Here is a 21,193-nt window from a genome sequence, read left to right as displayed (position 1 = left end):
GTGCAATACAAAAATGACAGCAATGTGGAACAGCCCAATTTAATTAAGAGCAATAGCCCTTTTAATGGCTTTGCATTTGTTTTTTCAATAAATAAAAAAAGGGTTTAATATCTACAGCTGTACCTCAGGTTTACATTCAGGGATCGCAGCAGCCAAAATGTGCTCTCAGCTCCCTGTATGATGTGGCAGGCTTTTGTGCAGAAACTAGTGCTTACTGAATGCAAGATAGATTAATGTAAAAATCCCTGGGGAAAAAAAAAAAGGTGGCAGAAGAGGTTTTCAGACAGTAGGTATCCCTTCTCTGGTCTTCAGCGCTGACTGGAATGACAGTGCCTTTGTGGAGGAGACGGAGGTAATATCAGCTCTTAGCACTTCAAAGATGCTTTCCTCTAGATTGATTTTGACTTGAGCATAGTTGAACTCCGGTAGAAGAGAATCACCCAATGCTTTGGTCTTGGCAGGTGGATGACAGTATCAAGTAAAAAAACCAGGTGCTTACCTTAAAAGGTATTTAATTTTAAACATTTGGCCCCATGAAATGCCATCTTCAAGTGCCTGTCTGCCTGCACTTGGTGCTGGAGGTGTTCAGCTCCTCAAGCACTTGAGCTGGGAGGATGTTTGCACTAGCAGTGTACATGCGCTGTGCACGTCGCTAGTTTTGCATTAGGAGCATACAAAATAGTGCAGGCTTTCTGCTCCTCTGTTATTCTCCGGTTATTTTGATTCAAGACAAGTTTCTGCAGTCTAATTCAGATCAAGTCCTTCAAGACTTTAGGAATATGTGTTCTGTATTTTATGTTTACCTCTTCTTTTTTCATATTTAAACTTTTCAGAGGGACTTTTCCCTCTGTGTTCATCTATCTTGGTGAAACTGAAGGTTTGTGTGATAGTAACCATTGATTTCTTAAGCTGGAAGAAGTCCTTTCTCCCTTCTCCTATGCTTCTCTCCTTGTTTTTGCATGGCTTGCTTGCTCCTGTCTAGCGTCAGGCTGTCTTCCATCTGCAGTGGGGTCGTGCCTTCCACGTACTCATACTCTAGATGTCTGTCTTTGTTGGTATTCCTGAAAAAACATTTCATTTCTAGTTTCTGGCTACAAAGAAACCCAAAATTTGGTTTCATTTCCATGGGCTTGGCCTTCAATCCCAAACTAGAAAACTAAGCAGGGTGTGGAATACCTAGGGTTTTCTGCAACTGGGGAAGATGGATCTACAGAGACGCCTTCTAAGAAAGCTGTGCATGTTGTCAGTGTCAGAGAAGTAGTTCATGTGAAAACAAAGCTGCGAGAAGTCTGGTCCAGGGGGAGATTCCTGTCTCATCATTTTACCAGAGACCCTTCATCTTCTGTGGCTGACGTTCAGAGATGCTGTAGGCACAGTCAGATCTCAGTGAAGCTCAGCAGCATCCTAGCCCAGTGCCCTGGAGAGAATCCACAAATGTAGAAGGCGTGCTTCTGAAGGACCCAGAAGGTAGCAGAATGAACACGAGCATTCCCCTGAGCCATACCCAGTGCCTAATCTGAATTCTGTGACTTGGCTTCCTCAGCCATGCTATGACACGCCTTGGTGACTTCCTGACACTCCGAGACATCTCTTGGTATGAAAAGCTCCTGAGATGTCAATTTGACCACCTCTGCAGCATGCAAGAGGTTTATAGCACAGTCACCATTTGTTCTGCAAAGTGAATGTAAATCATGGTATCTCATCATCTTCAGGAAAACACAACTTTCTTTTCCTCGTCTTCAATTTCAAAACAGCAATGGCAGCCCTTGTTATCCCACACCTGGAAAGCACGGTTTGCATATTTTGATTTCTTTTTTTTAAGGATGCTTATTTTCAGACTGCTATCAAATCCTCTCCAAAGACACTTTCTTTGTTCCCTGCCTCACTATTAACATACCCTGGGACTGTCAGCAGCTGAAGCTCCTTTTGGTTGGCCTCTTGAGAATCTCTTCACAGTCCTCTGTGCAGTGTTGGCCCTCATGAAGGGCCTTGTTACAGGTTGTGGGGTTTTTTTACCTAAATAGTATCTCCTGTGCATAATGACAGAGAGCCACTCTCTCCGCCTAAATATGCATGTACACATGGCTTGTGGATCATTTATCCCTGTGACTGATCTCAGCTAGGCAGCTCTTCTCTCAGTTGGGTTTCTGCCAAGCAAATCTGCAAGGATGTACCATTTTTCTCTCCCTAGACATTGTCGTCGCTGGGACAGATGCTTAAGTAAGGATAGAGGAAGCACAACAGTAGTTGTGTCACCCCTATTTTGAAGGGGTATTCATAGAATCATAGAATGGTTTGGGTTGGAAGGGATCTTAAAGATCATCTAGTTCCAACGCCCCTGCCATGGGCAGGGACACCCTCCACTAGCCCACGTCGCCCAAAGCCCCATCCAACCTGGCCTTAAACACTGCCAGGGATGGGGCCTCCACAACCTCTCTGGGCAATGTGTTCCAGTGCCTCACCACTCTCACAGGGAAGAATTTGTTTCTAACATCTAATCTAAATCAGCCCTCCTTCAGCTTAAACCCATTACCCCTTGTCCTGTCACTACACTCCCTGATAAACAGTCCCTCACCATCTTTCCTGTAGGCCCCTTCAGGGACTGGTAAGGCACAATTAGATCTCCCCAGAGCCTTCTTTTCTCCAGGCTGAACAATCCCAGCTCTCTCAGCCTGTCCTCATAGGAGAGGTGCTCCATCCCTCTGATCAGCTTCATGGCCCTCCTCTGGACTCGTATTCTTGCATACTGAGAGGGCCTGGAGCTCAGGATGATAAATTTTCCCTTATTACAGGATTTCTGTTCCACTGGTGGACATCACATCCAGGGTCTGAGATGAACAGACATCCCAATGTTTATATAAATTAAAAAAAAGAGGAGACAAACTCTCACCCCCCCTCAGTAAAAGAGCGTGTTGGTCTGTGGAATGGGTGCGTTGATCCTCAAGCAGACTTTTTAAACAGTGCATCCCATGGGATTTCAAAACAGTGCCAAGGTGGAGCACCCAGCTTTGTTAGTTTTGACCCAGGTGACTCATATTAACTTTTAAAGGAACGTGTCTACTCCTGGTTGGTAAGATAAGACACCTTGGAAGTGTTATCCACACTTCTGCAAAATACTGCACTGGAGTGCATGGTGCCTTTGAAATGACCCGCAGCCACTGTGTTTCAGTGATTGAGTTTCCACTGCTGGTTTGGACTTTGCTCTGGAGTGTGTGCTTGACAGATGCTCAAAAGCAAAGCAGTGAATGTGTTTGCAAAGAAAATTTACTGGGTGATGCAAAATAAAATGTAAATATGTCAATTAAAGTCACAAAATATATCATCTTACTCGCAAACTGGTAGATTCTCTGAAAAGTGTTGTCCGTGTGCATGTTCTGGATCCTGCAGCTTCCATAAAACCTCCTGATAATTTGTAGTTGAAGGAAAACTGAGAAGCAAGAGCAAACGCGCTTTTTCCCCCCCTTTTTTTTCTACTTTTTCCCCCTGGGTGTATAGAAAGGAAAGGAAGGGTGTATAGTCTAAGTGCTGTAAAAAATATATCTGAGCTTGACTGCTACGTGTATGTTAATGACACATCTCAGAGAGGTAAGTTACTCTGTTGTCAAGAGACAAGTACGGCCGTACTGAAGATTACTGGTAGTTTCACATAGTGCTTATATTAATAGTAAAGCAAATTTTTCAGATTCTCTTTTGAAGGCCTTACTAAATATGCAGAGAAAAAGTGTGTTGGGTATTTCATTTGCAGTTCCTCAGTGCAGGTATGTCTTGTAGTTGGTTTGGATGTGTCCTTCCACATACAGTTTTGTTAAAGAATACCATAAGAGTAAAAGTTAGGAATTTGTTCTTCCCAACTGAGAATAATTCCTGCAGCATGGGGAAAATCTACCTCTTTCTGTATATTTTTTCCAATAGAAAGGCTGGAATTGATTCCAGAAAGACTTTGAGGATCATTCCTCCCAAAACTCTATTCTTCCAGTGGTAACAAGTGACTCAGCCATGGATCTTTCCATCTCTTACTCTGCACGCTTTGGACCTTGAGCACCATCTCTCCAAAGAGAGAGCTTCCAGCCCTCCTCTCTCAGTTTTCCCAGAAACATACTCTGAAAGGGATTTCACAGAATGCGGGTGGAACAGCTCTGCTAGACAATGCATATAAAGTCTACATTGGTCATGGATTTGAGGATGGAGGAGACTGCAGAGGCATCTGCAAGGAGATCCTTCACCTTTGCCACTGCACTACATGCCTGTCTCAGGACATCACAGTCTCTGTTGCATTGTCTCCAAGTCTGAAGGAAGAAGTTTTGCTGGGACTTTCCTTCTTCAGTTCTAAATTGAGATTTCTGGGCATGGACTCATCTCTGTGCCTGCAGGGATGTTTATGAAAACATGCTCATGGAGTTCTCACTAGATTGCTTCTTGCTCTGGCCAGTCGTTAGCCTAAGCTCACATGTCTGCTCTTCAAAGTTGGGCTTACTTCCTTTCCTGTTCTTCTTCTGTCAGTGTAAAATAGCAATATAGTTGTAGTTATTTTCTGTGAATCAGTTGCTTACTATAACAGAAGGGGTAATCCTTTTCTAATCCCCTTGTTTCTTACAGACTTCATTTAGTTTTTCATCAGACTATGTCAGGTCTATCTGCCTTGGCAAAGAAACAAAAAATACTACAGGAGGTCACAACATCTAGCTTAATGTGGTTTGTGCTGTAGCAGACTTAAAACGTGAAATCGTGATGGCTCAGGCTTTCTCAGAATGATTTTAGGAGAGTATTAAAAATTCATTTGAGTGGCTTCAAGTAGGGGACAGGTTCGTGCTCTGCTTGTTATGGAAAAATCCCAAACCAAAACAACCCCTCTGGGTGTTTTCCATTACTTTGGAATTTTTAGCAAGACCAATGACAGTGACTTTTTTTTGTCACAGGGCTATTGCTTTGTCAGCTCTCCAAATCTTGCATATCCCATATTAGATGAGACCTAAGCAGCAGATTTCCAGACTTAGGTGAAATCCGAATTCCTAGTAATATAGCTGTGGTACTGCTTTGCTCACACAAGGAGCTCCAAGCCATAGATGAGAGATTCTGATTTGCATTATAACATGCCTGCTGCGCTTAATCCTGACAATCAGGCAGTGTGTCATGAGGTTGGTCCCAGAGCTCAATCAGTTCCAAATCTGGAAAACACAATAACAGCACAAAAAAACCTTAGAGCTCCTAGTGGCTTTTGAAAGAGCTAGATTCTGTTCTGTGCCAGAAATTACTCATTCAGAGGCTTTCTCATTGAACTGCGTTTCCAGCTCCTAGATATTGCTGAAAGAATAGAAATGCAATGGAGCCTTCTAGTTACGGAGCCTTGAAAAGCCTCTGAGTTACTGCAGCGTTCAGTCAAAACCAGGGATCTCGCTGTACAGACACAGGAGAGAGAAGATAGGAGTGAAATTGCTTTTTTTCTTGTGGTGAGAGTGCATGGGGCAGCCACCTGGTCATCACACCAACCTGTAGTATTTCAGGATGCATCCCCTTGCCCCCCTTGGTTTTTGTTTTCAGCTAAGGGAATATTTTGGAAACCTACCATCCCAAAATGAGGGTGGGAGGAGAATGATGTGAAATGTCCTCTGAGGTGGTCTCCAAACTGCTGCTTGTCCTGGTCAGATTAATCCTAAATGTAAAAAAAACTTTTCAAGGTAAGAAGTAATATGGATGTAGGTATAATGGAGCTCTAGATTTTAACCTATGTATAAATTACTCTTCTCTCTCTGTGTTTGAAGAGGCTTTTTTTTTTTTTCCCTTTTACCCATCTAAATTAAATATTGTTCCTTTTTGCTGCAGCTATTCATAGTCTAAAGTTGAGTCGCAACCATGTGGACTGGCACAGTGTGGATGAAGTGTATCTGTACAGTGATGCAACAACATCTAAAATTGCAAGAACTGTTACACAAAAGTTGGGGTTTTCCAAAGGTAATATTTCTCAGAGTTTGTAAAGAATATTGTAAATACCAGTATTTTGTTACTTTAACACTAGAAGGAGATTTTGAGTTTGAAGTTTTAATATGTGACTAGCCTGCTTTGGCCGTTGCAGTTTTTACAGAAGAGTATATTAGGGTCCTTAGGTTGTTGTACATAATTGAAACTAGATGTAAATAGGCCATGACTTATTTTTATTACGTATTTTATTATTATTTTGGATGCAGCAGCTAGCATTACATAATAAGTATACAAAAATACGACAGTGGTAGTCTAGCTACGAAATAAGAATTACAGTTCCCTTTGCAACCTTAACTTCACTGCCGCATCCTTGCGTACTGTGATGCATTCCTTAAATACATGATCATACCTTCCCCTCTCGCCAGCTCTTGCTTTTTTTTCCAGTTCATTAAACAGACATATGAAGTGAGAGGAGGGATGAAGCATTTAGTCAGAAATTGTTTTCAGTAGGAATCCAGGCTCATTTCAGCTCAAAACTACCAGTCATAAAGCCAGGGAGGCTGAGATGGTTGGAAGAGAGGATGGGGTGCCTCAAGCAAAAGGCAGATTGTTGCCAACCTAGAAAATTGGAATTTGTCCTCTTTGTCGTGGTGCTCCTATACACTGCTGAGCAACTACAAAACCAAGAACATACACATCTGGTTTGTGCCTTGGTCTCTGAAGAGACAAGAGCAGGTAATAGGTTTGGCTTTAATCTCCATGCCTCTGTCCTGTAATTAATGCCCTCTTACTCCACAGGGCTCTTGGGTAGATAATTAATGTTTGCCAAGAATTAAAATAATTCAATGCTTCAGTTCCAGAAGAAATGAAGCATTCTGTATCCAGAACATGATTTAGATAGCATATAATAAATAATAAGTGAGATCACTCCTAAACAATTTTGGGGGAGAAATATCAAGTAAAATCCCACTTGTTAAACAAAACCTGTCCTGTGTAAAATCTGCCCATAGTGTTTCTTCCTCCTTAAAAACAAACCAAGTTGCTTGTTTCGGTTTTTGTGGTGGGGAGCAATGCTGCCTTCGGCTACGTGGCCATCTGAAGGGGTTGCTGGTTTCATGCACAGTTACTGCTCATGCAAGGCTGTGGTCCTCTCTGTGGGTCTGTCACTAGAGGGGGATGGAGACACGCTGTGCCAGTGGGTTTCTCAAGCTGACAGCGAGAAAATATCCAGATTTGCCCTGGGTAATTGATTTTTGGTTCGGCCACTGAACTGGAGAACGGATGGGGAAATTTCAGGTTGGATCAACTTGAAATAAAACAGATTTTCCACGTCAAAATGAAAAATTGTAAAGCTTTTCAACCAGCTGTCTTAATTGGGTCAGAGGGAATGAGAAAGCTTACCAGTTTTCTAACCAGATCATTTCCATGACCCTTCCATGCTATGGGAGTAGGGTGGAGATATAAGGAAGTTTAATTATTCAGACACACAGAAGAAAGGTATTGTGTTGTAAAAGCGGATGGACAATTATACACCTGTTTGCTAAAAAGTTGTTTTTCAAAACATTTCTGAAATTAGTTATCTTTACAGTGGAAATGGCCTAGTAATGCATTGACTGATACAATTAATATCACTTAGTTGCTCAAATCTCTCAGGAGTTTAAAATTGCAGATATTTAAAAGTACATGCTATTCCTATATAATTATTTTCAAAATATTTTAATGTATTGGTCTAAGAAAAGTCAAGCTTCTGTCAACATATAAGACCATTGCACTTCATAGACTGTAACTGATCTAGGATAATGTTTTTTCTACAGCTTCAAGTAGTGGGACAAGGCTACATAGAGGCTATGTAGAAGAAGCTACGTTAGAAGACAAGCCACCACAAACTAGTCACATTGTGTTTGTTGTGCATGGTATTGGGCAGAAAATGGACCAAGGAAGGATCATCAAAAATACAGCTATGTGAGTGCTTCGTAATATTTGCAGTACCAACTCTAGCCTGAATATAAGGCTGACGTTATAAATGACAGCAGACCCTTTGGTTTAAGCTGTATGTTTTCCTGTTTCCTTCTCCTCCTCTTCCCCCGAGTCATTAGTCTTTGTATCGTGGCTATGCTACTTTCTATGTTAATTTGGATGCATGGACTTGGTGAGAGCAGCTGCAAGCCAGAACAACAAGAAGAGCAAAGATATATTCTGTTTTCATGACCAAAACTTGTGTTTTAGGGGATTGGCCAGTGAATTTCCAGCAGCTGTGGTCAGGGACTGCTGAGCAGGGAGAGATTTTTCATTTGGTCAAAATCACAGGGAGTTTCCATTGTTCCTGCTGGTTGTCAGAATAGTGGAAGAGTGAAGGGCGTACTGGTAAGAGGGGAAACGGGGTGTTAGCGGGAATGTTGGCATTCCTAACAGGACAGAGATACTTCATGCAGTCGGAAGCTGTTGCGGTGAGCCTGGTCATGGAGTTCTGTGCGTAGATGCCAGTTGAAAAGTAAAACATGATTGAAAGCTTACCGGATTTTTTCATTAAATATCTTTTGTGAAGACTGGTTAGGAGATGGCTTTTGATTTGACATGTGAGCTAACTCGGAAGGGCACTTAGGATGCTGGTGAATGGGAAGAGAAACTCCTGAGCTATTGAGAATGCTGTCCCTGGAAAGGTTTTTGAATATTAGAAGGAAATTGTAAAGTCTTGATGACAGCATTGCAGGGGACAAGGTGGTGTTACGGAATGCTTCATTAGCTGAAAGAGGCGGCTAAAAAAGCATTAATTACAGTTCTGTACTGCTCAGATGGTGTAGTATGTGTATCCCAAAGAGTTCCACGTTCCATAAAAGTTGGCAGAAATAGCGACATGCTCCTGTGAAAGCGTGTGTAGAGCTGGGATTGCTGATTGCCTGGTAAGAGCTCTGTGACCCTCCATTTAAATCCGGAATGGCAGCGTCGGTCAGTGCTTTGTGCCATCGCTGTGGTGTCTACCGTCATGTCAGCAGGCTCTTGTGTTCGTTCAGCTCGTTGTTGCGCTCTTGTGTCCTCTGGTGTGGTAAGAGTAGACCTCTTGATTTCACTGCTGTGTAATTTGTCGTCTCAAAGCAACAACCTGCTACTCCCCGCTCCCCTTGGTCTGGCACTTTGCTGCTCTTTTATTCGTGGTTTTAAAGAGCAAGCAAGTAAAAGCAAAGAGAAAGGGATCCACAGCCCTTGATAAAAAAGTGTAGTTAGTCACCAAAATAAATGTAAAAACTTAAATTTTTTTGTAGGATGCAATTACACTGGAAATGCAAATACCCTAAATATAAATTGTTGTTTTAACAGTGACAAGAAATAAGACTTCCACCTTGGAATCATTAAGGTTTTCTGCTTTTTCTTTCTCCCTACCCCATTTTCCATTGAACATACATACAGGGGTTGTATGGGTGGATTAACTTCAGCTCAGGACACAGTGCATATAGGCATTCATTCCATAAGAAGTCCTGCTTTAATTGGCAGGGAAACAAGACTTTTTGTGCTTCAGTAAATCTCGCTGATATCCTCAAGAAATATCAGACAGTATTGTGTAGTCTTTTAAAATGCTAATTATTGGCATAAATTGTGTATTCTGTACAAAATCTGCTAATGACAGCATCGTTTTTGATGGAAGTCTTTTTTTTTTAATAGCTTAAAACTTATCAGTAAGGAACATCCCATATGTTCTAGGAAGAGATTTTAGGAGCAGTGTCTGCCAGGCCAGCACAATGGCAGCTCTCACAAGCCTTACTAGCACTTTCTGTTAGCACCTTCATCTGGGATATATGTGGGTTTGGTTTTTTGGGGGTTTTTTTACATTCTTTTGCATTAGGGACACAGGGAGTCAAATGTTGCCTTTTGAAAAATGATAAGATGGATAAGGAGAAATATTTTTTGACCATTCACGCTTTAAAGTAGAAGCTAAGGAGAAAAGACTTATGTGGGGTTTGGTTTTTTTTTCTTTTAAATGCACATTCTGTAGGAGGAAACCTGTAGTTGCAGCCTTGCTAAATCTGTAACTTAAAGCCGTAGGTCAGCCTGTCTGTGTCACCACTCCTTTCTTCCCTCATCGATACCTGGGTACCACCAGCAGATGTAGAAGGCACTCTCAGCCCTCAGAGCTCATTGCTGCCTTGGGCTGCGTGCAGCCTTGAAGGACTCGGATGTCACTTGTCCCTTAGAAATAGAAAGTTGGTTTTGGTTTAGGGCCCGGGACATCTGCGGGACATGTTCCTCTGCAGAGTGGCACCGGTCCTCTCTGTGGACTTTGGGACACGGATGGGGAGGGAACAGAGACGGGGCCGGTTGGGTGAGGCAAACTCCACGGCACCTTGCAGTTTCTTGGTATGGTGCTCGGAGGGACTCTGGGATCTGCAGAAGGGAATACTTGTTCAGGTGCCTTCCCCCTCTACCATCCACAAAACAATCTCTCGTGCATTTTGTCTTTGCCACATACATTTGTTGTTACTTTTTTGGGGGTTCATTCCACCCTGGGATAAAACTTCTATATTTATTTCAACCTGTGTGAGAGCAACACTTTGGTCTGTAACACAAAAACCTAGCCTCACTTGAACAAGTGGTCCTAAAGGAAATAAAATGAAAGAAAAGCGCAAAAATACAGCTTACAACCCAGACATGGAATTCGCTATCTGTAACCCAGGCCGGTGAGAGACCCTACCAGAGCTCATTTGATAAGCTCTATCCTCAGGTTTCCACCTCAAGAAGACATTTGTACGGCTCATGAGATGCATCTGCATCATTAGGCAGATCCTGTTGGTTACAGAGGTGAAAACAGAACTCTGCTTCCAGGGTAATTTAAAATTATATGTGCTAATTTCATTAAGGAGTGGAGTTCAATCTAATCGTTAATGTGGTTAGACGCTATGGTTGCAGGGTGTCCTCTAAGTAGGTAAATGGAAAAGATGCTTTTTATCGATGCTTGAATGAACAGGTCTTTGGTAGATGTGACATGATTTTGTTTCTTCACAGTGAAGTTAAACACATTTATTACCTAAATGTAGCACGGCAGCTGGTACAACAAGCTGCTCCTGTCAGTGCTGATATTAACTGCAGAACTCGTCTGGGAAGAGACAGTACCTCCTCCGGGCTGGAACAGTGATTCAGCTGACCTAACGTGAACAGAATAATGTGCTGGGAGCCGCTTTGGTAGCATGGGGATGGTTATTTAAGGAAGAAGATATTATATTCAGTATTTCTATATAATATAAACTAAGATATTATGGCATAATATACTTAATCAGGGGATTTTTTTTATTTGCCATCAGATACAGTATTCTGGCATTACTAGGTTTCTGATAAGGTACAATGTTAACTTTAAAAGAAATAATTTTGGGATATCCTTTTCATATTACTGTACACATTTTCATACAGTTAATTGGAATATTTTTTTCATTGAAGCCTAATCTCTGATTTTGTTGAACTTGTTCTTCTAGATTATGAGTGAGAGAGGTGGATGCCTTTTATATATTAAATAGAATTTTGGAATGTAACTGTCCATGTTTCCAACCGCCTTTAGAAAAATCCTCACTTGTTTTACCTCACTTAGGTAAAGGTCAGACCTTTAGGATGGCCCCCTAAATTTTATCAGTTCCTGTGCTTGAAAACTGAATAGAGTAATTATGTATTTCCATAAGAGCTGTAATGTTGTGAAACTTCTTGGCTGCTCTTACCCTAAAGCTGTATCTGTCTGCCTCTGTCTGAATCTCCTGTTTTGATCCGAAAATTGGATTTGCCTGTGCTGCTGCTCCTAGCACCAAAATTGCTCTCTGCGCAAGCAACATCATCTTGGCGTTCCATCATCACCAATTATGTTTTTATTGCAAGTCCCATTAGAAAGCATTTTAATTGTGGATTATCATTATAATAATTACTTCAAAATAGCTATTTTGGTAAATTTCCAGTGGTATGCAAGCCTTTACAGAGTGCAGAGCCTCTCAGAGGTCATCAGTGCATTAAATATGTGCTGCTGGAATCTTAAATCAAGATTTCCTGTGAAATTTTTTGTATAATTTCTAGCTTTTCAGATATTTGGTAGTTTTGCTCATTTTCCATTTAAATGCTTACATTGCATTAAATGCATTACGTACTTGTTTTCCATTCTTTGATGCTGGTAATAATTGCATGTTCTTCTGAAATTAAGTATCCAAATGGTAAAAATTGTCTTACAGGTTTCAACTTGAGCTTGTCTTGCAAGCTAAATGAGAAGTTCAACCCAAGAGGTAAAAGGTGATAGTCAGGGCATTAAATACTTTCATAAGAGCCTGTTTTGTGTACATTTATTAATTACCTAACACATGGCTGCATATTGGATAGAAGCTGTAACAGCCTGTTAGGTGTATCTCTGGATGTGTTGTCGTTCCCATCCTTCCCCCAGCCCTCATTTCTGCCCGGTGCTGCCCCTTCCCTGCCCGTACCAGCAAGACTGGCTGTATTGTGCTGTTGTAAACTGGATCACTGCAGGTGGTCCAAAAAACTGGAACCCTGTCTGGAAGATGGGAGCGAGCAGCGAGGAAGCAGGGGATGACAACAGGGACAGGGGATGCCTCGTCTGCTTTATGCTGGAGCCAGCATCTCACTAAGGAGCAGCCTTGCCGCTGTTTGGAGAGCAGAGCTGGAGGGGGAGGCACTTGCACTTGGAGCACCTGGATCTCCACAGGCTTGTCTTAGGGATCCCATCCTCATCTAACCAAGCAGCTTCAGTTCCTTTGATCATGCAGGGTCCCATTATTCCTGAAAAGGATGAATTATGAGTCACGACCGTGCTTACGTTGGTTGCATCCTGGAATTTCCATCGTTTGGCAGTAAAATGAGTCTGCATATGTTCTGGTCTGAGAGCAGGTGAATCGCTGAAGAACAGTAGCAGAAGATGCTTGTGTCTTGCAGTTGCTCTTTGAGATCTACCTAGAGTAAGACTTGAGTCTGCATTTCTGTGGTGCAGCTACGCTTTTGCAAACATCCTCCCTTGCATTTCCTCTGGCTTGAGCAGATCTCGATCTTTATTACTCATGCCAACTACTCTCACTTTGACTTACCAAATTTAGCTTAAGCCAGCCCTGAGTTTCCTCAACAGGGTAGTATTTCCTCAAAGAAGCAGCAGGGGCTGCCCGCCGTTTGAGGGAGCTCTGGGGTGGTGGCAGCAGTTGGGGAATGCTTTTAGAGCATAATTTACCAGTTGTGTGGCCAAAACCCGGTAATTAATGGATCCACACGGTTTTACAGGCAGTAGTGAGAGTTTAGGGTTTTTTGTGGGGACATCCCATCGCTCTGTCTCTTAAATCGAGAGTTCAGAGTAAGAAGTTGGCTGGTATAATGCCTTTTAAATTAAAGACCTTTCCCTTTTTCTTGACTATGGATCATCTGACTGAAGAGAGTCTGCAAAGACGACTTGGGAATAAAACGAGTAACATCTTCAAAATGCCTTCAGGCATTTTGCTGTTACCAGCTATCAAGGTCACTTTATAAAATTTGTGAACTAGCTGAAGCGAACTTGTTTGTAGCTCTCCAGTTTTTAATGTCGTATTTGTGAATACTCCACAAAAGTAAAATTAGTAGTGTAACACAGCAATAATCATAAATATGTTGACATATTTCACTTAAGCAAAGATGAATATTTGTGAAAATATGGGTTTATTATTTATTATTTTAATCAAAGGCAGCCAAGCACATTTTATTTATGGCAAGTCTCAAAGTATCCATTTCAAGCCATTATTTCTTGCATGGAATATAACAATATGTCAAAATGCTTTCTAAGGTATGTGTTGCATCTGCACCTGAGTGGGTTTTTTTCCTTAGAAAAACAATAAATTTTAGTTGTTACCATGTGTTTTGATGTACAGATTTAAGTAATTGTTGCTCTGGGGTCAATATTTCAACATCCATTTGTATTGGAAGGGAGAAGAATTCTCTGCCTGTTTAAACGAGGATTTATTACTTCACTTGGTGTTAATTTAGCAAGTGAGTAGAGGGACTTGCCATCTAATAAAATAGCTCAAGATACTTATTTTTAAAAAGCCAGAGGAAGGAAAGAAAAAAGATTTTATAGCAGAACAGATAAGCATGTGTATAGCAGGTATATATTCTGGGGTTTGGATGTGAGCGTAGCCACATTGCTTGGCAATTACACCACAATTTTTATTAGGATTTTAGATTATAAAATCGTTGATCAAAATCAGTGGGAGATGTTGAACAGTGCCATTCGCTGTAAATGAGATGTGTTGCATTGGGAATTGTTCTGCTGGTGTGTTTTAATGCCGCCGTGATTCCTGCACCCAGGAGATCGGTGCGACATTGCTGCTGTAAAATAACAAGAGAGAAGAAGTTTGGGACTGACGTGGGGGGAACCCTCAAGATCTGAGTGAAATTAGGTTTTGCATTTCTCAAAATTTTGGATGAGGACACAAAGCTGGCACAGCTTTTAGAAGAGGAGACTTGGAACTTTTCCCATAAGCTTTGCCAGAATTGCTAGGCTGCACTTTTTTTCCCGAACTCATATAGTTAGCTTTAGAAAAGAGACTTAGTTAAAAAAAAATCCTTTGTCAGTTTGTCTGTGAATAGTTTTAGTAAGATCTGGACCCTTTCGAACAGGAAGAAACCCTGTAGCTGTCATATTTGAAGATGGGGATGACAATTAGCTATTCCTTCGTAATGTTTACAGCTGCTACTGATGTGTAAGTAGTTTGGATGTTTTCCTCTGCACTATTAGTATCAAGTTATTTACTGGTTCCTTCACTTAAAGTAATTCCTGTTGTGTAGAATTCTGTGCTTTATCCGTACAATGTTTTTATGCTTTTATTACTTTTAAGCCTGGCAGCTTTAGATTGCTGCTTGGCTGGTTTCCTGCTAAACTTACTGTTTCTGAATTCATCTTAGCTGGCCACCATCCTTCTTCGTGCAGAGAAAGCCTGGCAATACCAAAGAATATTCATTTAGATGTTAGGTCTCTAAATTTCATCTGATGTTGTTCAGATAGGTGTGCTTTTCTTTTTGTTTTGGTTAGTCAGGGACTCCAGGAATGTTACTATATTTACTGAATTTTTATCTTCTTGATAATCTAGAAATTCTGTGCGGCTGAAGTGTGGAGGGGGTTGTTCTGTGCTTTGCAAGGCTAGGTCAGTTCAGGCCTTACATTAGCCCTGATTTAAGCAGATCCTCATGATGATTTTTTTTTTTTCTCCTCATCATGGGACGGACATTCTGCTTTACTTAAACCTCTGCCATTTTGTTGGACTAGAGACTAGGAGATTAGGAGTGCAATCAAACCAGGCTTTAAAAATAGAGATGCTGATTAGTTGAGTTTCTTGGCTGTTTGGTCAGACCATCAGTAACTGCTTTAGAAGAAAATGTGTAAAAGATGCTCCCCCTTTCCCTTCTTCTTTCCCTGTCTCCTCCTCACCAGAAAGTAGGTGTCAGTTATGGAAAAGTGTTTTCACTGCCTGCTTCAAAAATTTGGTACATCGATGATCTGTGTTTTTCGTAGCATAACGTGCTTTTCCTGGGGGGAAAAAACATGATGAAGAAGAAGAACTAATTATCTTTGTAGAAAATGTTTTTGCAAGGCATTGCCTTTCATACCATTTCCTCTGTGAAGTGTGTTTCTCACTGTGCAGCTGAAGGAAAACCGTAGAAGGCGTTTTGCCCAAAGCCACCATGACATCTCTCTGCAGCCCTCAGGAGATGAAGATTATGGCTGAAATTCATCTCTGCGTTTGTTCCGCCGGACACATCTGCCTTCAGCCTAAATCCTGCTAGCAAGCTGTGTCCTGATGGCACAACAGCTACACCGGGAGATTAAGAACAAATTCTGTCAATACTTTTTTCCTTTTTATCTGTATCGTCACCTCTGGTGGCAACCTTGCGGAGGAGATTGGGGCAGCTCCTGACTTCATCTTGCATCTACCTGCTGTGTACTGCTGACTTGGTTTTCACGGGGGCTGAAACTCAAGACAGAAGTTTGGCAGAGTTGTCTATAGGGAATCGCCACGTCGGTCCAGACAGTGTTTTGCTAATCGAATGGAGCAGCTTAAGTGATTACTGTCTCAGGTGTTGGTAGTGATTTAGGCTAAACTGTCTTATTTCTGTTGAAGGAGAACAGAGGAGCATTAATATATTCAAGTATCTCAGCTAGGGAGTTAAACTTCCTAAACTGCATTTGGACTGGGAGAAGTACAGATGGGAGATTAATGTCATCATGCCTGTGGTTGTAGCAATCATTAAAAGGGGGTTTGCTTTGAAAATAGGGAAAAAAAAAAAAGCAAACCATGTTGAAAGTCTGGGCTTTTCCTCAGAAATGAAAAACCCTCTGATGCTTGGAACAAGCTGCTGGAAAGCCAGCCCTGCTGCCCCTCAGTCAGATTTAGTTGTCGGGCTCATCTTCAAAATGCGAATGCCATTGGGACCCAAGATTAGGGTTAAGGAAAGAAAGGAAAATATAACGCTGTCTCAGTTTGGTTGCGGAATGTATTTGGTGGAACGCATGGATATTTCGCTATCTTGTATAATTTTGTGGTGATTTTCATGTTTTACTGATCAGTCGTTCACACAATACTAGTAGAGTAGCGCTTTTAAAAGAATATACCGTATCATTATTCCCCTTCTCTCCCAAACAACAGAGAGGGTCAGATATACTTTGGGTTTTAGGTATTTTAAGTTTCTCGCATCTCTTGAGAGAGGTGCTTCAATGTTCGTGTTCAGATACGCTTTAAAAAGGAAAAGTCTTTTAAAAGGACAGTTAGCCTCTTCATCTGCCACTGCAAGTTGAAACACTAATAAGCGATCCTATTTCTCACTCTGAGAGCCCTCAAGCCTTCCAGTGTGATACATAAAAATAAAATAAAATTCTGACTTTTCAAGCGATATTTTTAATAGTTTTCTTTGTATTGAAAAGCACTAGATTGTCTTCCTTATGTACTTGTCTAAGTGGTTGATTTCAGTGGATTCAAGATTTCAAGGCAGTGGTAAAATTCAGTGGTAAAATAATTTCCAGTCACATTCTACCCCAAACCCACCAGAGTTAACAGATACCTTTCAATTCAATTTAGGTGGTTTGTTAAGCCCATACTATAATACACGTGAAGTTTTTTAAGCTCTTTTGAGCATGTAATGCGCAAATTTTTTCATTATATGAGAATTTAAGTACTTTATAACAAACGCATGAGGTTAGGTAATGACCTGTGTTAATAAGCACGCATTGCTGTACTTGACCAGGAGAAATGTGTTGTCCCTGGATGCGTTGGCTTTATTTGATAACAGCACTAATAGTAGTCTTTACGTGAACATGTTCTTTTTTTTTTTTTTTTATAGGATGCGAGATACTGCAAGAAAAATAGAAGAAAAGTATTTTTCCAACCTTGCAACGCATGTTGAATTTCTTCCAGTTGAATGGAGATCAAAACTTACCCTCGATGGAGGTACATTACTTACTGGTTCTTTTACTGTTCCAATAGCTCCAGTCTGCAAAATTGTCCCCAGAAGTTTCACGCTGTGTTCTCTGCACACGCCTTGTTTGGATTTTAGCATTTTCCTGCACATAACTCAAGTCTCTTTTTGTTTTTTTCAGACACTGTCGACTCCATCACTCCAGATAAAGTACGAGGTTTAAGGGATATGCTGAACAGCAGCGCGATGGACATCATGTATTATACAAGTCCTCTTTACAGAGATGAAGTAAGTGTGGTTTTATGTAAGTTTTACTAGAGCAGGGCATAGGGGCTGAAACAAACTGGACTTAGGAAAGTAAGCAAAGTTTACTTCTGAGACCCTGCACAAAGAATGCTAACACTTTGCAAGTATGGAGTGGTCATCCATAGTAATCAAAATACAGAGTTTTAAGAGTGAGAGGAGTAGAGAAACAGCAAAAAATATAACCAGTGTAATTTATTTAGAGCAAAAATGGCTGAGATGGGTCTGTATCAGCAGCTTAGAAATGGGAATTTTTTTACAGTATTTTCATGCGTCTGCATATTCAGAGCATTGGGAGACCATAGGGCTGAGATTCTTCATACCTCTTGCAAAACCCGTGGATATTTGTCATTTCGTTTGTGCCGGATGGGATGGCAGCATGTGTAAACATGCCCAAGCCGGTTTTAATGTGTTTTGTGTACACTTGCCTTGCAGGAAAAACAAGATGGCCTTCAGTTACCTGTTTGTGTAGTGGAATCTTACTTTTCACGTCTGTGTATGCGCATGTGCGCTTTAGTCTGTGCATTAGAGGGTAAAAGCCTTGAATAAATGATGAAGTAGCCTGTAAAACATATAGAGTGCCTCACCCCGATAGCATCCTTTGTGTCACGCTTCCTGGACACCCCTGTGGCGGGGATGTTTTAGGATTAGTTTCTATAGAAATTGTAGGGGTTTTTCTGTATTGACTATGTTAGGTATGGAGTAATGGTAATCATTTTGCAGCCTTAGTGCTCTGTGCATGGTTAGACGAGAGCAGGGAGAGGAGAGATTCTCAAAGTTTACCTGTGGATTTGATGTACCTTTCACTAAAATGAGATATGTATAAGTCCTTCAGACGGACAATATAATTTTAAACCCTGAACTACCTAGTAATATTTCTGTTCCTCGTAGGAGCAGTGGTAGGGAGATCGCTATGAGCCTTTGAAGCTTCCAACACAAGCAATAGGTGTACCGAAAGCTGTACCTCTCTTGTTGCTCAGTAATGCAAAGTTTATTATTCAGGGCTCTTGGGTTCTCCACTGTATCAGGTTTCTGTCTGCTGTGGACCTGAGGCCAGCATGAGCTTTTGTGGCAAGTGATGAAAACTTCTCTGGCAGCTTTAAAATAGATATATATATTTTTTTTTTTTTTTTAACTGCATTAGAGGCTTGGCATGTCTGTGGGCATCTTATGGGAAATGGATTAGCGAGTAAAGTTCAGGTGTGCTGGCCAGCGATGCATGGAAAATTTAATTCATTGCTCAGTAGGACTGTAGTTTTACAGGTATATCACCATCCCTCAAGTACAAGAATTGACAAATAAAATGAGCGTGCTATTTCGTTTTCTTGAAATGTTTGCAGCAAGTTTATCGTTACCTTACCATATTCAGACTGCATTGATAAACCTTATAACTTTCTCAAAGCAAAGTTGTACGATTTGAATTGCAAGTATTTGTCCAGAAAAGAAAAGGCTTTAACAAATGAAATGTTAAAATCTTGAAGAACAGGTTTCTGAAATGTGTCTTTGGTGTTGCAGACGAAAGGTTTGGGATGCAGGTTTTCTGGTGGTTCGTTCAGGTACAGAGTTTGTGTTCCGGCTGTGAGTTGTCAGGGATGTGAGTTCTTGTTTGGTTCTACTCCTTTGGTTAGGAGCTGTGTAAAGCTCATAGTCATTCAATAGGTTCTGTATATTTTTTCACCTTTCATTTTGCCTTTGGTTTGGCGTTGGTTTGGGTTGGGTTTTTTGTTACTCTTCCTTATTCCATTTAATTTTCTGTGACCTAACTTTGCAGAGTTTAAACACAATAGTATCAAGTTGAGCATTCTTTTGGAATAACAGTTGGGGTTTTTCCCATGTTCATTGTGGAGCCATTTTGGGGCACTTTGCTCCAAGTGCTCATTCCAGCTCAGAAATGAGCCTTGTCTTCACGTATTCAGAAGTTGCTCAGAATTAGTATTCCTGCTTGCCACTTCATAGCGCTGACCCGGTTCTTTGTGTACTTGTGGGCACTCCTAATGCTTTCCATCCAGAAATCCTAAAAGTATCCCAAAAGGAGCTAATTAAACTTTACTGCGCCTCTGTGAAATAAATCGGGCAGCACAGTGAGTTCAGCCTGGAGAAGAGCAAAGCTGCTGTTCACCTGCCAACACTCAACACTCCTTTGACAGCAATTTTCTTTCTACCTCCAAGGATTTTCCCCGCATCTAGAAGTAACGTAACTGCTTCTTTAAAGGTTTTGACCACTCTTTAAACGACTCGGTAAGGGATTTGCGAGTGGGTAGCCACTATCTTCTTTCGGGGGGCGAAAAGCCACATCATTTTGGCTTTCACCTGAGATAGCAGCGAGCCGTTTCGGATGCAGCTGGATTGCTCTGCTAAGCGTTACGGGAGCGTGGTGGATGACCCCCTCTCTGGTTTCAAGTATTGTTTCTTCTGCAGCACGGTAGGAGAATATCCAAAAGGTGCCTCTGACTTCTGACGTGTAATGGGATACCATACAGGAGTTAATAATTCAGTTACAGCCCTATGAACGTCTCAGTCTGGTCTCAGAGCTCAGTCTGGAGGGTGGCTGCAGCCAAAGGATTGAGCCGTGGTGTGTGTGCGTGGCTGCAAGGGTCCTCGTCTATACAGCACTCCACGATGAGTAAAACAGAATCCCTCTTTAAATATTACACAGATAATAAGGAAAAACAATAAATTGGTATTTTGATGCACACGGCCCTATTTCTAAATGAATCGTTTCAAACTTTTATTTCTGACCTTGCTAGTGCCATCCGTGGTAACGTAACCTTGAGTTTTAGTGTCTTCAGTGCATGACTCGGTTTCACATCGGTGTCACCGTACCTTCATATTTCTTTAATAATAAATGCCTGTAACAGAGATTAAAAAGGCAAATTGATGCATAGTAAATTTAGCGTTGTCACCTTCGTTATATTGTTAAGTGCTTATTTTACTGATCTTCACTGTACTTACTTGCAGGCTAATTGTAATTCTGTAAATTATTGATACGTGAATTGGCAGAAAATGCCTTTAGTACAGGATAAATATTATTTACATCCGTCATCCCAAGATCTCCGAAGATTTAGTGCAAATATTGCAATAGCCTCAGAAGATTAGTTGTTCCTTTCAGCAATAAAAGGCAAGTGTTTTATGTGTGTTTGAAAACAAGAGGGAAATGAAGCAGGTAATATTTAACTGAGACTGTTTCAACACTGGTTTTGCTTATTCTGTTGAGCCTAATAGTCAAGGAGCTGCTTGGCAGTGCTTTCATGGCTTGCTTAATTCATTTGATTGTTCTTGAATGTATTCTCAGCTGTATAAAGTGATAGGTTACTGGAGCTGCCTGAACCTAAACTTAGTCTTGAACACAGTGACTGGGTTAGAAATGGGTTAGACTCAGCTTTTCAACAGAAAGAGGGGTACTGGGAGAGAGACTCGGGTCTGGGCAGATCCACAGATCTTTTTCTGTAACGTCACTAAGGCACGCAGCCATTCCTGCCTGTTCACACCGCTAAGTCTTGTTCTGGCCTCTCATCTGTTGTTGTGACACTCTTCTGGCATGCCTCGGTGATGCCATCAGGGAGCGTGACAACCG

The 21,193-nt window shown here is 41.3% G+C and overlaps 1 protein-coding gene across 3 annotated transcripts in view; it reads left to right on the top strand.

The window, feature by feature from the left end:
• Positions 1-21,193, top strand: part of DDHD1 (DDHD domain containing 1) — a 64,619-nt gene that overhangs the window by 23,013 nt on the left and 20,413 nt on the right. For all 3 annotated transcript variants that reach the window (XM_075753214.1, XM_075753215.1, XM_075753213.1), the window contains 4 exons: positions 5,821-5,949; positions 7,731-7,878; positions 17,242-17,348; positions 17,498-17,604. In XM_075753214.1, coding sequence (XP_075609329.1) covers positions 5,821-5,949; positions 7,731-7,878; positions 17,242-17,348; positions 17,498-17,604 — 491 coding nt within the window. The remainder of the gene's footprint in view (positions 1-5,820; positions 5,950-7,730; positions 7,879-17,241; positions 17,349-17,497; positions 17,605-21,193) is intronic.

The sequence above is a fragment of the Balearica regulorum genome, chromosome 5, assembly GCF_011004875.1.
Source record: "Balearica regulorum gibbericeps isolate bBalReg1 chromosome 5, bBalReg1.pri, whole genome shotgun sequence".
In the NCBI taxonomy this organism is placed as follows: Eukaryota; Metazoa; Chordata; class Aves; order Gruiformes; family Gruidae; genus Balearica; species Balearica regulorum.
Note: the sequence above shows the minus strand (reverse complement) of the source record. Positions and strands in the feature narration are given on the sequence as shown.